Below are 18,273 nucleotides of genomic sequence, written 5' to 3'. Positions count from 1 at the left end.
GCTTGTATTAGTGCCTCACTATATATACAGTCAAACCTCGGTTTTCGAACGCTTCTGTTCTCGACCAAATCGGTTTTCGACCAGAAAATTCGAGAATTTTATGTCTTCCAAAAAATCGACTCTCGACCGAACTGAAAAAAGCCGAGCGTACCTGAACGCGACTCACTCGGGAGAAAAAGCCGAGCGTACCTGAACGCGACTCACTCGGGAGCCGAGCTAACTCGAATGCCCAGGGTGCTTCCTCCGTAGCACATTCGTGTTCAAAGTTCGTTCGGAGCTGACCTGTTCATTGTTATTTACGCAAATCTGACTTTTATTTTTTATTTATTTATTTTTTTAGTTTTGCATCGTGTATTAGCCCCTAATCATGGGTCCAAAGAAAGCAAGTGCATTTTGTTTTTTGTTTTTTTTCATCATTTTATATCGGATATCTTCTATTAAAATAAAACAGTGTCTATTTCTACCCTTTTCTATTTATGGTAAACAGTATACAGTGCAGTTTATGGTGTAAAATAGTAAAAAAAAAAAAACAAACTTGGAAAAAGATTTTTTTAGACTTGGAACGGATTAAAATTATTTACATTAATTATAATGGGAAAAATTGTTTCGGATTTCGAACAATTCGCTTTTGGAACAGCCTTCTGGAACAGATTATGTTCAAAAACCGAGGTTTGACTGTATTGTATTTATAAATGTTTTATGTATGTATATATATATATATATATATATATATATATATATATATATATATATATATATATATATATATATATATATATATATATATATATATATATATATAATATTTTTATATTTTTCATTGCTGTAATGTACAAAAACAATATTGTGTGGGTTTTTTTGTTTGTTTGTCTGAGCTCTTTTTTTTTTTTTTTTTTACAATATTGAGACCTTCTTTTCTATCGCCAACCTCCCCACAATATCGTGATAGTTTCGTATCATGACCTTCGTATCGTGATAATATCGTATCGTGATGTTTGGATATCGTTACATCCCTACTACTAATACAGTAATTTGAATCTGATTTCAACAGTATATGTTTGTTTATAAATACTGACATTGATCTCCTGAGTTATGGGTCAATGCAGTCCACCATGCAAGTAAAGAGCTCCTCATTATCTGTTGGAGCCCATAAAACCATTGAAGGGACACGGGTCTCCCTCTTGGTGAGCCACCTTCCATTCCCGCTATATGGATAAAGTACATCAATGCTGTCAATGTCACGCACTTGGTGAAATTGAGTCAAGGCGCTTATCTACTTTTTACAAGCGCCAACACTTTCCTCCCTAACTTGACTCCCATCTCTCCTTGCTGCCAATGCGAATTCCTCTTTAGTGCTGCGGTTCACGTTTATCGCTGCGGTAGCAGCTCACTGATCAGTAATTCATTTTTCCGACCTCTGCATACCAATTACCAAATGAAGGTTATTATCGGGGCTTTGCTTTTGCCCCCATGTGGAATGCTAAGATGAGATAGAAATATGAGAAGAAATGAGGGTCAGCAAGCTCCCGTCTTCCTGCCGACTGCGCATTGCCCCCTCTGCTTGTACTGTGTGGGAAACATGTTGACACAATTCATACTCATTCCCTGCAGAATCACAAGATAGATGCTATTGTTGGCAGCCGGCGATTCATAGCTCCCTCTGACTGTCTGCAACCCTGAGAAAATAGTTGCAGAACTATTTAATTCGGAGATAAGGGCATAACCCAAAAGTTTTTATTCATTTTTAAGCTCTGCAGTAAGAATGGTTTCATCCTCCTGATTCCTTTCAAACTGTCTGCTGTGCCTTTTCCAATTTTACCAAAATGTCAAGAAATATCAAGAAGGCTTTATCTAGTTGAGTGTGTGCGCACGCGTCTGCGTGAACGGGTACCCTTCTTTAAACGGGTATAAATGAAACAGAGCCTGCTCCCATTTGAGTTGAATGCGCTATCTATTTTCGTAATGGAGTTATGCGATGTTGGTTTTAAATTTGCTCAACATAGTACATTGCTGCCTGTGCTGATTGATCTTTACCTATCTATCTATCTATCTATCTATAAATAAACACAGTATATATATATATATATATATATATATATATATATATATATATATATATATATATATATATATATATATATTTATTAGGGGTGTAACAAACAAAAAGCATTTTGAAGTGAAAAATTGTTTCATCATTTCATCGAATAGTCTTTTATTGGAGAGATCTTAGAAGGAAATGGCCGGCTTACAGTACAGTTAATTCAAATATGAAGTTGACAACAAACGAAGTCGTTGCATCATACCCTCAAATTGAGCCGTACCATATCAAATCAATTCATAATCCAACTGTGTGGAACCGAATCGTTCCACTTTCGTTCTTGAATCGTTTTACACCCACATATCAAAACCCCAATTTGCTGGTTGAATACATGTAACTTTAAATCAGCCGGGGGTATGAATATATATTTTCAGGCTTGACTGCATAAATATATATATACACCGTATTTTCTGTACTATAAGGCGCACCTAAGAGACTTAAAAAAAAATTTAAAAGCTGACCATGCACCTTATAATCCGGTGCGCCTTATATATGGGGTCAATATTGAGCCGCAACAGGTCTCGCTGTCAAGACGCTATCGGTGACCCTGCACGAGCGGTGACGCGCATGCGCAGAAGATCCCGCCATCTTGGATCGCTAGCTAATACTAATACTTAACTACAGAGAAAATAATAAAACAGCTGTTTATTCATTTTGGGAGTGAATGGAGTTGTCAGAGAGCTGGTTTGTAATCTGTTAATAAAGTTTGACTGACCTATCTGACTGTTTTGTTGACATTCACTTTAGCGCAGCGTCATCTAATGGATGCATAACGTAACCCCAGCCTCTACTGTAGTGCCTTATATATATATATATATATATATATATATATATATATATATATATATATATATATATATATATATATATATATATATATATATATATAAATAAATACACACACACACACACACACACAATAACACAGTTAGTTTCTTCCTCCCTGTTTTAGGCACCATATTAAATTGTAATGTGATGTTGTATTTATGGCATGTTGGTTAATATTTAATAAGAAACCCTTCTTGTTAGGAGCCTGGGCACTTTTCCAAGCTGTTAGTGACGGCAACCCAAATTAATCCGCTTTGTAACAAAGCAAATTCCCCCTTTGCTGACCGCTACTGACACACATAAGACAACACACACACACACACACACACACACACACACACACACACACCCACGTACGCACACACGCTGGGATAGCAGCGGTTTTAGCCTAATCAGACTGCATTCTGGGGGGGATTAGCTGCAGATAGCTCGAAGTGTACAGTTCAGATTTTGCCATAAACAGGGACTCAGACACAAATACAAACCAAGAGGATTTAGGTTTTAGAAAAAAAAAATGCAAACACAGGTTCTCGACCCAAAAAACATGGAGTAATGAAAACAATTTTAGTATTTACTCCAGACAAGCAAATGCAATGAGTTTGAACTACATTGTATTTGTTTGGGCTTAAATTTGTCATTGACTTGTGAATGCAACAGAAATAATGTGACTTCAAAAATACATATATATGATTTAAAATGTTGCATAGAAAATGGAAGTTTTTGTAAATTCTAGTGGAAGAAAATATCAAATAAATATAGAAAATAAATAAAATGTAAATACAACTTTTTATTTCAGACAATGTTTTGTAATTCTTGTCGCAAAGGCCTAGATACACTAATCCGACGTCGGGAGTCGGACAGCGTTGGGCCGATGGCATGCGCCGTCTGATCAGTGTATAAATTACTGTTGTAACATTGGATCGAGTTGGAATACGTCGGTGTCACGCCAGGGTTACGTTTGTGTTCATGACCTGTTAAGTTTGGCTTCATGACCGTGAGGTCAAGTGTCTGTTTTGTACTGATGTTTTCAACTGGAAAAACACTATGTGATGTTATGTGATGTCAGGACCTATATGATGTCGATCTTTAATCCTTTACTTGCTACAACTAATCAGATCGATTCACTGTCTGTAGTAGCAGTCTGAGAAGTGTGTGTTTGCCAGATTATTGCTTTCTGTCTCTCTGTGCAACTCTCTTTGTTTCCCGTCTAGTCAAGTTTGTTCTACGCCTCTTGATGTGAATAAATAGTTCAAACCTTATTTGTTAAAACGTTTGCCGACAAAGGTATGAAAGCCAAACTATAACATGACAGGCAGGATTTACTTTTTTATACGATACCGTGCAAAAAGCTGGAGGGTTTCATTCACGTGGGAGGACAACGTTAGCGTAAACGTACCCAGTAGGCATTGTTTACGTTTTTATATCCCGCCCCCGAAAATAGGTTTCCGGTTGCCTTTAGGCATAATGACTACCGCCGCCAATGGTATATTACTTCTCGTGCATGAGTTGAAGGTTATGTAACAGTCGGGGTCGGTGCGGTGTGCATTTACATCATTTTTCTACGCAACGTGCCGACGTATGGGCCGACGCCACAGGGAGTAGGCGTCGGGTTGGTGTATCTAGGCTAGAGGTGTCAAACATACGGCCCGCGGGCCGGATCAGGCCCGCAAAGAGGTTTAATCCGGCCCACAAGATGACTTTGGAAAGTAAAAAAAAATTGTAATGTTGGACCAATTAAGCAGCCAGCCACAATCAAATATATAAATTTGTAATTTCACAAACAGTGCTCAGATGAGTAATGTAACGTGCACACGGAATCGCCCTGGAGGTCATTATTTTACACACAACTTAAAGTTATTGTTTGTTTAAAAAAAAAAAAATCATAGATCAACATCAACGTGTTAAGTACGACACAAATTCAATTGCTGGTAACATAAATACATATGACAGAGATTAACATCTTTATAACTTAATTAACTGTGCCACACAATGCATTCTGGGAACTATATATATTATATATATGCAAAACAGGTAGATTTAACACATCTGGAACTCATACAGGCAAAGTGTTGCCGCGTTTCATTTGCATTTGTTTTATTTTTTATTTTTTAAACCACCGTCACCTCCTCCCGCTTACTTATAAGGGTTTTATGTTGTTGTAGTCATTTATTGAAAAGCAGGAAATACTCAGTTGAGCCTCATTATTTGAGCGCTGTAATTTAGGGCTGGCCCAAAAATCACAAAAAAAAGTTTAAGTTATATAGGCCTACCATTCGTTTACCGATTCGGCCCACTTAGTAATACATTTTCCTCCATGTGGCCCCTGAGCTAATTTGAGTTTGACACCCCTGATCTAGGCCTTATGTTCCGGACCCAATCACAATAGGTAAAAATCTGTTTGTTTGTTTTCAATTTACTTTAAAGAGCAAGTGTGATTTCACAAAATGCCGAATGAAATCTTTTTATGTCAAGTTTATTTGTATAGCCCTTAATCAGAAAAGAGTCTCAAAGGGCTTCCAACACCCACGATGCAGTACAATGGCTGACGTGGCCATTCTGGAAATGACGTCACTCGCCAAATATTACCGGAAAGTGATGAAAATATGCATTTTCGTTGTTAAGCACGTGGCTATGGGTCTAATTAAAAACTTGGGTGTGTTGCGTAAAAAAACGAATGAATGCGTTAGGGATAGATTGTTTTTATTTAAATTTTGAAAACATGCTACTGCTCCCAGGAGACCCAGAACTTGTTAGATTTTTAAAAAAGATGTCTATTGACTAAGATTAAAAAGAAAAAAACCTCCCAATATTTTACTAACCCTAATAGTTGCTCAATAAACATATGCATTAAAATAAATAAATAAATAAATAAATAAATAAGAGCTGGATATTGTATTTTTTCCAAATTTTGATGCTAATATTTTCCATTTTTAGTGAAAATGAATATCGGCTCCAAATATCGGTTATCGGCGTCCTTCACTACTAATAATTGGTATCGGAATCGGCCCCGAAAAAAACATATCGCTCTATCTCTAGATGCTTAAAATAGTTTTAGCCTCAAAGGATGGCTGGCCAAATGTACTTTACACTTGAGCTTTACACCTGAAAATAAAATATGTAAATTTATTTGAACACACACATAAAAGCATTCAAGCCTCTCTCTGCCGTGTGAGGACGAGTGTTATATGCTGTCTGACCACCGTCACCTCCTCCCGCTTACCTATAAGGGTTTTATGTTGTTGTAGTCATTTATTGAAAAGCAGGAAATACTCAGTTGAGCCTCATTATTTGAGCAACTATCAAGTACATACAGTGTGCCTGCAGTTCTTTTTCAAATTAATGTGTGGGTGTAGTCTCTGAAGGTTTCAAATTTATTGTGCGGGTGGCTTTGATCCCAATGATGGAGAAATAGAAAGCCCTAATGTGAAGAATTAAAGAGCATGATGAGTCAGCACACCTTGTGAAAGTACCAGCTTTGATATGTGTAATTCCTTGTTTAATACTCCTAAACACTCACGTTTTTATTCCCATTCCTTCTATTTTCGCACACCCTCTAGGTGCTGATCTGTTCTCTAACTGCACAGAGGAGTGCAAGGCTCTGGGCCACTCGGATCGCTGCTGGATGCCGAGCTTCATGCCCACTGACGGCCGGCAGGGTCCAGACTACCGCAGCAACCTCCACGTGCCGGGTATGGACTCAGTTCCAGACACAGAGGTATTTCAAAGCTCTGAGCAAATGGCCGATAAGTCCTTCTCCACCTTTGGAAAGGAGACACCCGTCAGTCACCAGTACAAATATCTTCACCATCACCTTCACCTCAACCATCACCTCAACTACCACCATCATGGCACTCTAGAGAGGAAAGAGTTGGAAGCATTTCTGCCTAGCTCCAACTCACTTTATACCGCAGCGTATTTAAGTGAGTATCTGATTTTTTTTGTGTGTGTGGACTGAGTGCTTGCCCTTTACTTTCTGATCTGGCTGTCCAATTAAGGGAAAAGAGAATAATTCCAATTCAATTCTCTCCCTGAATTGGCTGGTGGAAATGAGCGTGAAATTAATTTCAGATCTGACCTATGTTCCGGCTTCCTGTCAAAGTGTTTAACTAACTCTTCCCTCTTCCTAAAGCAGTGCTTCTCAATTATTTTCTGTCATGCCCCCCCCAGTAAGAAGAAAACACCCCCCCCCCACCCCCAGTGACTATAAATGGTATCATTTGTCTATAATATTGTTATAAGCACACCTCTACATAACACTGTATCCTTATTAATGTATAAGAGAATACAAAAAAATGGACTTACAACAAAGAATATCTTTATCAACTGTAACAGAAAAGATTTAAAGTGCATCTGAAATTCAAAAATAAAATTAAATCCTTAAAGAGATACTTCACTTATTTAGCCCATTATAGCAATAAAAAGTTAATATTTTGTCTAGAATTAATTTTAAATATCAAATTTATTATAGGCAAAATATTAATGTTTGACTACCAAAAATGGCTAATTAAGTAAAGTATCCCTTTAAATAAACTATAAACATTTTTTGACTGACCATGTCAAACCATATGATATAGAAAAATAAAATTACATAAAATTAATAAATAATAATGCATTCAAACTGATCACCAACATTAACTCAGGAGCACAATATTTAAAAAAAAACTTTAACCTGCAAAACAAAAAGAAATAAAATAATTTGTGCTGATTTTTTTTGTTTTTTACTATGTGCAAAGCGCGCATGCTCAGTGCAAACAAAACCCCTACACCACCGAGCGAATGCCCCCTGCGCACACTCTGCCAATAATGAGAGTGCCACTGCCCCCTAATGTAGTGGAGGTGCAATTGCACGTTATTCTAGGACATAAAAAATAAAAAATAAATAAAATAAAAAAACATGTTCCCCGAGGTCAAACGCGCCCCCCTTGATGGAGCCTGTGGGGTGGGGGGTGGTGGTTCGGGAATCGGGGCACTATTTGAGAAGCACTGTCCTAAAGTATCTCTGTTATCTCCCATTGTAATGATGTCGTCCTCCCTCACCTCTCCAATACATCCTCCACACAGTACTATCAGGCTGCTCTTAGGGGAAAATGGCTGCGGTATTCGTTCACTATTGTCAGCAAGCCAGACAGGAAAAATTGCTGTTTAAAAAGTGTTGCAGAACCTCATTGTCATTCACATGTCGTCTGCAGCTAAGGGGGGGGGAAAAAAAAAAAAAAACATCTTTAGATGATTGAGGGAAGTGGAAAAAAAGGTGGGCAAATGAAACATTTCCTATAGAATTCTAAACTGTCATTCAAAGGCCACAAAGAGATACAGCCTCAATCATTGCAATTTGGTGATAATGCTTAATTATAATTTTGTCAAGCAGCGACTGAAGAGCCCCACTCTCTCATCAGCAGACACAGCTAGCTCGAATTATCAAACTGTCAGAACCCCACTGCTTTCCCAGCGCTATCATTTTAAACCACAGCGTGCTGTTAAGAACAGCAGGGAAAATGTTTTCTTGTTTCCTTTTAATTAATGCTGCAGCCACAATCCATACCTTCCCCACCATTTTTCATCCGTCATCAAACATTTATGTAAAAAAGACTTTTTTTTTTCAACGGTATGACGGCTGCTGGTGATAAGCACATACAGTGAGCCCCCGTCTATTCACGTGAACAGAAGACTTTAAAAACATCTTAAACAAATAAAAGTTGATAAAATACCGTACTGTGAAATAGATTTAAAAAGATGAAAAAATGTTAAAGGTATGGGGATAAAAAAGCAACGTTTTAACCTGGATTTAAAAGCATTTTATCGTATTCCATTTGCGTGCAGCATAACAGCTAAATGCCGCTTCATCATGTTTGCTTTGACCACATGGTTTCACTAATTAATCAAGCCGAGTCTACAGACCTCAGAGCCCTCAGCATTTATTTAAGGTATCCAGGAACCAGTGACGTGCGGTCAGGGCAGGCAAGGTAGGCACTGCCTGACCAAGGCTGAAATGAAACGATAATAAATTGGCTTCTTTTATTGATTTAAATTATTTTTTCATTTTACATAGCCTACACTACCTATATAGATTTGAAAGTGACAACCTCTGGCGATTTTCATAGCTCAATTAAAAAGGACTCATGACGACTTCTGGCCTGCAGACAAAAATGCGGCAAAATTCTCCTGCTGAAGGCACACGCCTCCGATGCCTCCAGCAGCCTTTCTGAGTAGTGATGTGTGTTCGCGCATGCAGAGTCAGTTTCCCAGTAAAAAAAAGTCCTTTACGCAAATAGGCAGATTGCTACGTAGCCTTTTTACGTCGCTGTATTATTCCTATGCGAACATACGTTCCCACAGTGCATTCGTGAATTCAAAACACACTTGGTGCACAGTACGCCGGTAAGATGACGCCACTAAATATAAAACTATTTTCATGCCTTTCTTTTGAGGAAAAACGTCATCTTTTGAAGGATGGGAGAAACGCCTTAGCTACCGGATTTTCAGCAAAGTAATGGATAGAGAATTATTCGTACTTTTCACAAATAATGCTACAAAAAGAAATACTGACTTTATGGATGGTTTCACTTTACATGATGTTTGACATTGCTATCGCTAGCTTGATTTTGCAAGGAATTAGACTGTTTTACTGGGAGATGTCCACTTTATTACATCCTTTCCAGGCGTCCGGACGGGTTTTTTTTAATGAATGAAATTGTCCGGTTTTCATTGTGCGGCAAATGGCAGGCAGAGTGCACTGTACCGTGTTTATGGCGACGAGCAGATCCACATTTACATACATACATCAGTTAGCGTTCGAATATTGTCCTCGGCTGCAACGGTGGCCCAGAGCTTTAGCTGAGTGGCGAAGTGATGAGCTGCCTCACGGGGCACAAACCTCGTTCATCCCAATTTGTTTGCGGAGCAAAAAAAATGCGCTTAAAACATTGCGTCTGTTTTTGTTTCTAACAATAAAGAGGAGGCATGCATTAAAATAGCTTGAATGTATAGCATCTTGGAGTAAACAGTATCATTTTCAAGTATATTAGTTAGGCCTAAGTGTCCTCTTTTTTTTTTTTCTCGATTAAAATAGGGTCATCCTAGGATATGTTGTACACTCGCTTGCTGGCACACACATTTGGAATTGGTGTGTATGTTTCAAATTACGACTGCCTGCCTACCCAAGCCTAGAGCTCACTGCACGTCACTGCCAGGAACCATATAATTCAGTGATACATACAGATATTTTACATCAGTAAATTAATAAGAAGTAGGCGAGTGAATAAAGAATAAATAAATGCATAAATAAGTAGACTAAATATCAAACTCATAAACACCACAAAACACCAAGAACAAGTCTCAAGGAGCGCCAAAAGCAAAGAATACAGATGTGTTTTAAGACATGTTTTAAAAGAGGATAAAGAGGGGGACTGCCTAATATTTAGTGGAAGGTTGTTCCAAAGGGAGGGACCGGCAACAGTAAAGGCTCGATCTCCTCTAAGCCTCCGCTTAGCCCTCGGTACCTCCAATTGAGTCTGGTCTGCTGACCTGAGGCACCGGGCAGGTGTGTGGGGGTGCAAGAGCTCAGCGAGATAAGGTGGGGCAAGACCATTTAGAGATTAAAAACAAATAGAAGAATCTTAAAGTGGATTCTAAGTTTCACGGGCAGCCAGTGAAGAGAGGCCAGTATAGGGGTTATGTGTTCCCTCTTACGGGCACCAGTAAGGAGACAAGCAGCAGCATTTTTGACAAGCTGGAGACGCTGGATGGAGGACTGGCTGATTCCAAAGTAAAGTGCATTACAATAATCCAGCCGAGATGTAACAAAGGCATGGATTACCGTTTCTAAGTGCTGCTGAGATGGATTTTATACCTTAGCCAGCTGCCTTAGATGAAAAAAGTGGATTTGACAACAAAGACCATTGTCGTGGCATGTTTTGAAATCAAATATCTGTAAGACTTTTTTTTTTTTTTTTTAAGAATAAAGTTGGAAGTTAGTGCTATATTTACAGTTAACCCTAATCATATAATCATAATTATACATTTTTGGGAGGTTGTTGTTTTTGCTATTTGTGGCAGGGCTCAGTCTGTACCCCTCGTGAATTGTGGGATTTACTGTATTTTGCTTGCCATAAACTATGGGAACTGCAAGGAGGTTATGATCCATGTTATGACCCAATTTTATGAATGTGATTGTGCCATAACATGACCCTAACTAAAGCTGCAAATAATATCTTTCTTTTTTAATACACTAATACAAAAACACATTAACACCACTGTTAGAACAACACCTACTCACACTTTAACATGAATTTATTCTGAGGTCAAAAGGCTAGAAGACAGCCATTTGTTGAAAATAAAAACAATCCCATAGTTTTTTGTAAGGAAGTAGCACACGGGAGAGATTAATGCAAAGTGTCCCATGCTTCAACTCCATGTCATAAAATTAGATGTGCATTTCTACCTTTTAAATTGTTTATATGTCTGTTTGATGCATACTGTGTACTGCAAAGGGCTCCGTTTATCGCCACATTTCTCACGAGCACCGCTACTCATTCCCCTCTCAAAGTAGATCACGGAAGCCCTTATGCAAATGAGTGTGGTGGTGGCAGAGTGGGTGGTTAAGAGGCAACAGCAGAGTGGGGAGGGGGAAGGCGCAGGGAGGCAAGAAGAGGAGTGGAGGAAGGGATAGAATGATGACAACAAGAGCACGAATCCCTCTAATCTGATCAAGTCAGTGATACACAGACTCTTTTGTCCAGGGAGATGCAGGCCTGGGCCTGGTTTTTGGCCACGGGTGGGGTAAGAGGGTGAGAGGGCAGGATGATAGCCAGAGCTTGGAGATTACCATCATGAAACTCAGACAACATGGGGGGAGGGGGTGGGAAAGAGACTTTTTCAACTTGGTTTGAGCTGAGCCACATTATTTTATTGGCGTCCTAAATAAATTGGCCATGCAATATTCACCAGCCACTCTACCCTTAAAAGGATACTTTACTTATTTTGCCATTTTTGGCAGTCAAACATTAATATTTTGCCTATAATAAATTTTATATTTTCATTATTTTTTATGTACAATTAGTACCTTTAAAAACACACTTTGCAACTCGCTGTCGACTGAAAATGACATCACAAGGGCTCAGGTAACCAATCACAGCTCAGCTTGTGAATGTCACATGGCCAAACCTAGAAAACAGGTGAGCTCTGATTGGTTACCTGAGCCCTTGTGATGTCAGTTTTAGTCAACTGCAAGTTGCAAAATGTGTTTTTAAAGGTACTAATTGTACATGAAAAATAGTGAAAGTATCAAATTAATTATAGACAAAATATTCACGTTTTATTGCTATAATGGGCTAAATAAGTGAAGTACCGCTTTAAAAGAGAACACACCCCCCCTCTCCCCTCCCCCCCCTTGCCAACACCATTCACATCACGCACACTTATTATCCATGAACCATTTCACAAGAATTGAACCGAGGAGCATGGAATGTGAGACATCCTATTGCCTCTCCATTGTGCATGTGGCTTATGTGAATGAGGCCGTTTCTCTTTCTTTTTTGTTTTCCCCTCATCTTCCTCAGACTAACTTTACAGACACCACCCCAACCCCCCCACACACACACTCACACTAGCACAAATCTAACCAGAACTTGTGTTTTGTCTTTGCTTCTTCCAGAGAGGAAAAGGGTTTACTAGTTCCTTTCGTATCGACATTCCGGAGACTGCATGAATTTGCACAATCATCCCCCAACAATGAAGACTATCCTCCCCAAAAAACATACACACACACATGCACACAAAAAGAGGATGGTAGACTAAATGACCCCCCCATCCCTTTCTCCCACTGGAGAGAAGGCTTCAGGGGAATTCCACCCGACGTGGAGGAGGGGGGGGGGGGGGAGTGGAATGAATGGCTGCAGGCAGGTAGATGAATGGCCTTACTGGGAGGGACCTCATTGTCTCAGCAGGACTGAGAAACTGAAAATAAACAAAGGACGGACTGATGGCGACGGTTGGAGAGATGAAAATTGAACTTTGATGTATTTCTTTCCATTTTGTGTGAGCCTGTTTACAGCGCTGATGTGTATCTTTGAGGACGCAGACGCAAGAAGGGCAGCCGCCGCCGAGCCCTTTAGGCGACTCGACTCACACACACCAAACTTGTACAGGAGATTCCTTGTGCATTTCCAATTGGAATGCCATTGTTTTCAATTTTTCTATTCCGTTTTTGTGGTCAGGCGTCGCTGTTCCAATCGGCTTCAACTTTGTTAGAAAATGTTGGAGATAGAACAATCTTTTTTTTTTTTTTTTTTTTTTTTTTTTATCACGTTCTTTCTTCTTTTTTGTATTTCTTTGGGTTTGTTTTCCACCAGCTGACTTTGAGTGTGGACACTAATAAGGACACATGATTTAGAAATTTTGATGTAGGTTTTCACTACCACGTTTGTGGTTCTTGGACAGTGTTCTTGAAGCATCAAGTAGTTTCTATCATGTGTGACAAGTGTTTACTGTACTTTCAAGCTCAATATAAAACTATATATAAATCTGTATTTACTTGTTATGGAGGCGTGTTATCTGTTTTCTGGGTTCCGAATTCACCTTCTTCTTTTTTTTTTAAGTGCCCCTGCTGAAGGCTTGTACATCTCAGAGAGAGACAAGAGAGTGACTGAATGGCCTTAGCAAATGTAAAACATCTTTGACATGTTTCATAACTTGTTTTCACTTTTACATATGATTAAAACAAGTGTATAAAAAGGAGGTAATAGTTTAAATTAAAATTCATGGTAATTCTCTGTCATTATAATCAAAACTTGAATGGTTATTTTATAAAGTAAGAGAAGGATGCTAAATGTTTTCTACACAATGCAGTTGGATCCATTAAACACAATTCTGTTTTTACTACACACATCACAACCACAAGAACACCAATATGCCAACAATAAACTGAAAAACTATTCAACAATGATCTTGTCTATTTTTTATTTAACATACTTGTTACTCAGAGTAAGACTAAAATTGTGTGTTGACTGACAAAATGAAGTGTCGGTTCCATGCTGTCATTTTCTATAATTTTCTATGACGTACAATTCATTTAAAGGGATACTTTGCTAATTTTCCAATTTTCAGCAGTAAAAGGTTCATATTTTCATGATACACAAAATGTGAACTTTTTTACTGCTGAAGATTGAAAAGAGCAAAAATAGTAAATAGGGATGTCACAATAAGGTCAATATCGTGATATTGTGATATTAAAACTGCCACAATATCGTCGTCATGTTCACAATATTTAAAAGGAACACATCTGTTAAAAAAAAAAAAAAAGTCAGGTTGATTTCCATTTGTGCAGTTCTAGCACCCTCGAGTGGCTATTTTATTAGTGCAATTTAATTTTCATTAGGGATGTTTTGGCCTTCTATGTTTAAAATCTATGCTAATTGTCAGATGAAGGGGAACCTAATTTGCTTGTGAAGCGATAAATGTGTGCTTGCATTAGCAAGTAAGTGCCTCAATATTGTTATTAGAGATTGTAGGTGGTTTATATGCATTGCTGTTATGTACAAAAGCACAATATTCTGCTCTTTTTTTAGTATGAGCTCTCTTCTTTACAATATTGTGATCTTTTTTAAATATCGCCAACAGTATCGAGATAATTATCGTATCGTGACTTTCATATCATGATAATACCGTATCGTGATGTTTGGATATCTTTACATCCCTAGTAGTAAGGTACCCCTGAGGGAAAAAAAAAAAAAAAAAAAAAAAGTAAAAGCATGTTACCACAATCATATTAGTGTTCAAGACCACAAGGCCCAATGTGACTAATTTTCATCCACATCCCCGATGGCAACCCTGCAAAAAGTCACAAGATCATAATCAGATGGCTTTTGCATTTTTTTCATGTTAGCATGGTGTATTCAAATCGCAACACAAGGAAGTAAATAATCTCTATGGTGTCACTTGCTGGATGCATCGATAGCCCTTTTGACATTTTCGTTATCATTCTTGCCATACAATAAAAATAAATATATTTCTGGTCTTGCTACATTTATTTCAAGCAGAAAACAATCATTGTGGATGATGTGAGATTTTCAGACGCTTAATCCGACTTTAAATGAACGGTGGTGATTATTTACGAAACATGATAATAAGAAGCGTGACCTCAATAGATTCAGTATGTTACTGCAATTTACAAATCAAGAAAGAAAATCTGCTTTAGCGCCCTGCACTGTCTCCTCTGTCATGTTGACGCACTCGATAATCCTCTCATTCCTTTTTACAACAGTTGTGTGGATTTAGGGGATCTTGTGTTTTTATCTGTCTCAAATGGATGTTGCTCTACTAGATTATGGTATTAACAGATAGTGATGAACTTATCGTGTGTGTGATATCAGAGAGAATTCGAAGGCGTGGGTCATCAACATGCTACCCATGGACACCAGGTATTCGCCAAGGACCACATGAGTAGTTTGTTCTAACAAATAATAGCTCAACAGTGATGGGACATTGCGATTTCCTAGGAATGTTGTAGAAAGGATCATTTCAAAAGGTAAAGTTGCAGCGTATTTTAGGGGGGGAAAAAGTGTTTGTCCGACCATTCTGGACTTCAAAGTCTCTCAAAATCTGACGCTGCGCTTTGTAATCTGTGGAGGACCAAAAGTGGCAAAATTAAATAAATTAATACACCATTAAATAATTAAATATATGTCATTCATTCATTAAATTACCTATGATTATTTAAAAAAATATATAATTATTTTTGTATGTAATTATTTATGTCATGATCCTGTGTTGCAGCGTTTCGTGAATTTATGGGGTATATGCCACGGAAGAGGCGGGACTGTTTTTTGCACAACAGTTTGTTTCCGGTTCGGTTTGCGACGTGTGGGCTGAATCAAAAATACTTGTGCTTCCGAAAACAAAAAAACAAAAAAACAAAACATATAAATACGTTTTTGGGACACTTAATACATAAAAAAAAACGTATTCACACGTTATTGGGAGCAAATGAGTTAAAAGCAGCACATCTGTTAAAAAACTCGGGTTGGTTTCCATTTGTGCAGTTGTAGCACCCTCTGGTGGTTATTTTGTTTTGTTTTGTTTTTTAGTGCAGTTTAATTTTCACACGGCATGTTTTGGCCCTTCTATGTTTAAAGTCCACGATAATGGTCAGATAAAGGGGAACATAATATACTTGTGAGTCAATATGTGGAGAACTCTTTTCACCGAGCCGATCCAAATGAACCGGCTCACCGAAAACGGCCGAAAATCCCATCACTAGAATAAACGGTCAAGAAAATGGATGGATGGATGAAAAATAACATTTTCAGTCTTCACATAATTGAATAGCATGAATTATTAATTTTTTAAACATATTTAAAAGCTGCAATTGGCTGGGGACCAGTCCAGGATGTAACCCGATTCTCACAGGAAGTCACCCACGACCCAAATGAAGATAAGCCATAGGAAATGGATTGACAGATCAAATTAACATGAACGAGTACCCAAAAAGTAGCTCTCAGTTTCAAAAAGGTTGGTGATCACCAAGTCATCCCTATTCTAATATTAGAAGTCAATTGTAAATATTTTAAACACATTTTCCAAAGTATTGTTAGAACCGACAGTATAAATATGACAGAAAAATACAGACTCCTCACTATTTCAACTTCATTTGTACGAATCCAATTTTTAGCTTCTATCTACTGTTTGGAAAACAGCAAGAAGCAGCAATGTGAACCAGCAGCCCGGGCCCTTTTGTCACTGCTTAATGAGGGCAGAGCTATCAGAACTGCACCATTTTAGATTGAGGACAAAAGTTGTACAGAGAGCAAATGCAGTATAATCATATCGTTCTTTTCTTTTTAAATAGAAGCTATTATCTTTGACCTGCACTTGACACTAATATCTATCACAAGTCAAAAAGTTTTCATTTATGCAACAGAGTCGCCATATAACATTAGAATAACAAGGACGATTTCGGAGTAGAAGGAACACATATGGAAGGCTTGATGGCCCCCAAAAATCGACAGGCCGATTTGAAAAGGGTGCCATCCAAATGGGAGAGTGAGCACTTGCCTTTCATTCCCGCTAAGATGATTTGGTAGCGGATGGGGATGAGGCTGGCGCGAGGGGCGGCGGGTTCCTGTGATAGTTTCAAAGTCACTTTCTGCACAAAGGCAAAGCAGATTAAAGGAGGTAACTTTCATGTCAGAGTGCTCCTCTGCCAATGCTGCTGGACATCACACCATAAAAAAAGAAGCAGTGCTTGAATTCCCTACTGATCAGTAGCTGTGGAAATAACTGCAGGCAAGAGTGTGATTCGTGAGCGTGAAGGTTGATTATGGGCTATTCAGATGTGGATGAATGAATCTTGAACTCTGAGTAAAACTTAGAATAAAGACAGAGGAGTGTGACGAGGAACCTTTGTGCTTTGCATTATCGGAATCCATGACGGCCATGTCTAAAATGTGCCTTTTGCTGATGAGCATCATCTAATAAATCCCCCCCCCCCCCCTAATCGTTTTACCAGTTCACAAGATTTGAGGATTAACTAGACATTTTTGCCTTTTGGAAATATTCTTTTACGTTTGTTATTATGCTATGCTTGATTCAGGGTTGAGTAGCACACAGGAGACATCACCAGGCCACGCAAACATGTCATCTGTAACCACACTTGTTGCCATGGGCGGGGCATAGGCGGCCATGCCCTCCCAAAGAGATGCTTGTGTCCCGCTTCTCTAAAAATAAACAAGCAGATTTTCTATTCAATTTTTAATTGATCATGGTTGCTATTTTTGAGAAGAAATACTAGTAGTATCAAGCTCTTTATTACTAAGACATTAACACAAGCACTACTAGAATTCTAAAACAACTAGATCTCCCACAGCAGTCATTTTGACGGCTTGCACTCCTGCCTAATAATAATAGTAATCGCCTGATATGGTTATTAGTCTCTGTTTTGAGCATCTAATAAAAACCCCCTCTTGCTTTTCTGTCGAAAATGGGTGTATTAATTTTGATTATCAGGCTTGCATTTCCAAAAATGTCAGGGCTCCATCACATCTACTTTTACTATAGCTGTCGTCACGGGATCTCAGGCTGGCCGGTGGGGCCAAGAAGTTAGGACCGAGGTTCGTGGGTCCGTTCGAGGTGGAGGCCATCATGAACCCAGTCTCTGTGAAGCTGCGACTTCCACCGACCCTAAAGGTACATCCTGTCTTTCACGTGTCTCTGCTCAAACCGGTATCCTCCAGTGCCTTGAACCCCCCGGCGGCTCCACGTCCCGCTCCACGTACTCTGGATGGTGACCCGATCTACACGGTGAAGGAGATTTTGGACTCTAGAGCTCGGGGCAGGGGGTTCCAGTACCTGGT

The 18,273-nt window shown here is 38.7% G+C and overlaps 1 protein-coding gene across 3 annotated transcripts in view; it reads left to right on the top strand.

Moving 5' to 3' along the window:
* Positions 1–13,868, top strand: part of pcdh10b (protocadherin 10b) — a 30,323-nt gene extending 16,455 nt beyond the window's left edge. For 2 of the 3 annotated variants that reach the window (XM_077532554.1, XM_077532556.1), the window contains 3 exons: positions 6,484–6,615; positions 6,696–6,846; positions 12,579–13,868. In XM_077532554.1, coding sequence (XP_077388680.1) covers positions 6,484–6,615; positions 6,696–6,814 — 251 coding nt within the window. In that variant the 3' untranslated portion in view covers positions 6,815–6,846; positions 12,579–13,868. Of the gene's footprint in view, positions 1–6,483; positions 6,642–6,695; positions 6,847–12,578 lie in introns of all 3 variants that reach the window. The other variant, XM_077532557.1, reaches the window with a different exon arrangement.
* The last annotated feature ends 4,405 nt before the right edge of the window (positions 13,869–18,273 follow it).

This window comes from Festucalex cinctus, chromosome 9, assembly GCF_051991245.1.
Source record: "Festucalex cinctus isolate MCC-2025b chromosome 9, RoL_Fcin_1.0, whole genome shotgun sequence".
In the NCBI taxonomy this organism is placed as follows: Eukaryota; Metazoa; Chordata; class Actinopteri; order Syngnathiformes; family Syngnathidae; genus Festucalex; species Festucalex cinctus.
This window is presented reverse-complemented; position numbering and strand designations above follow the sequence as displayed.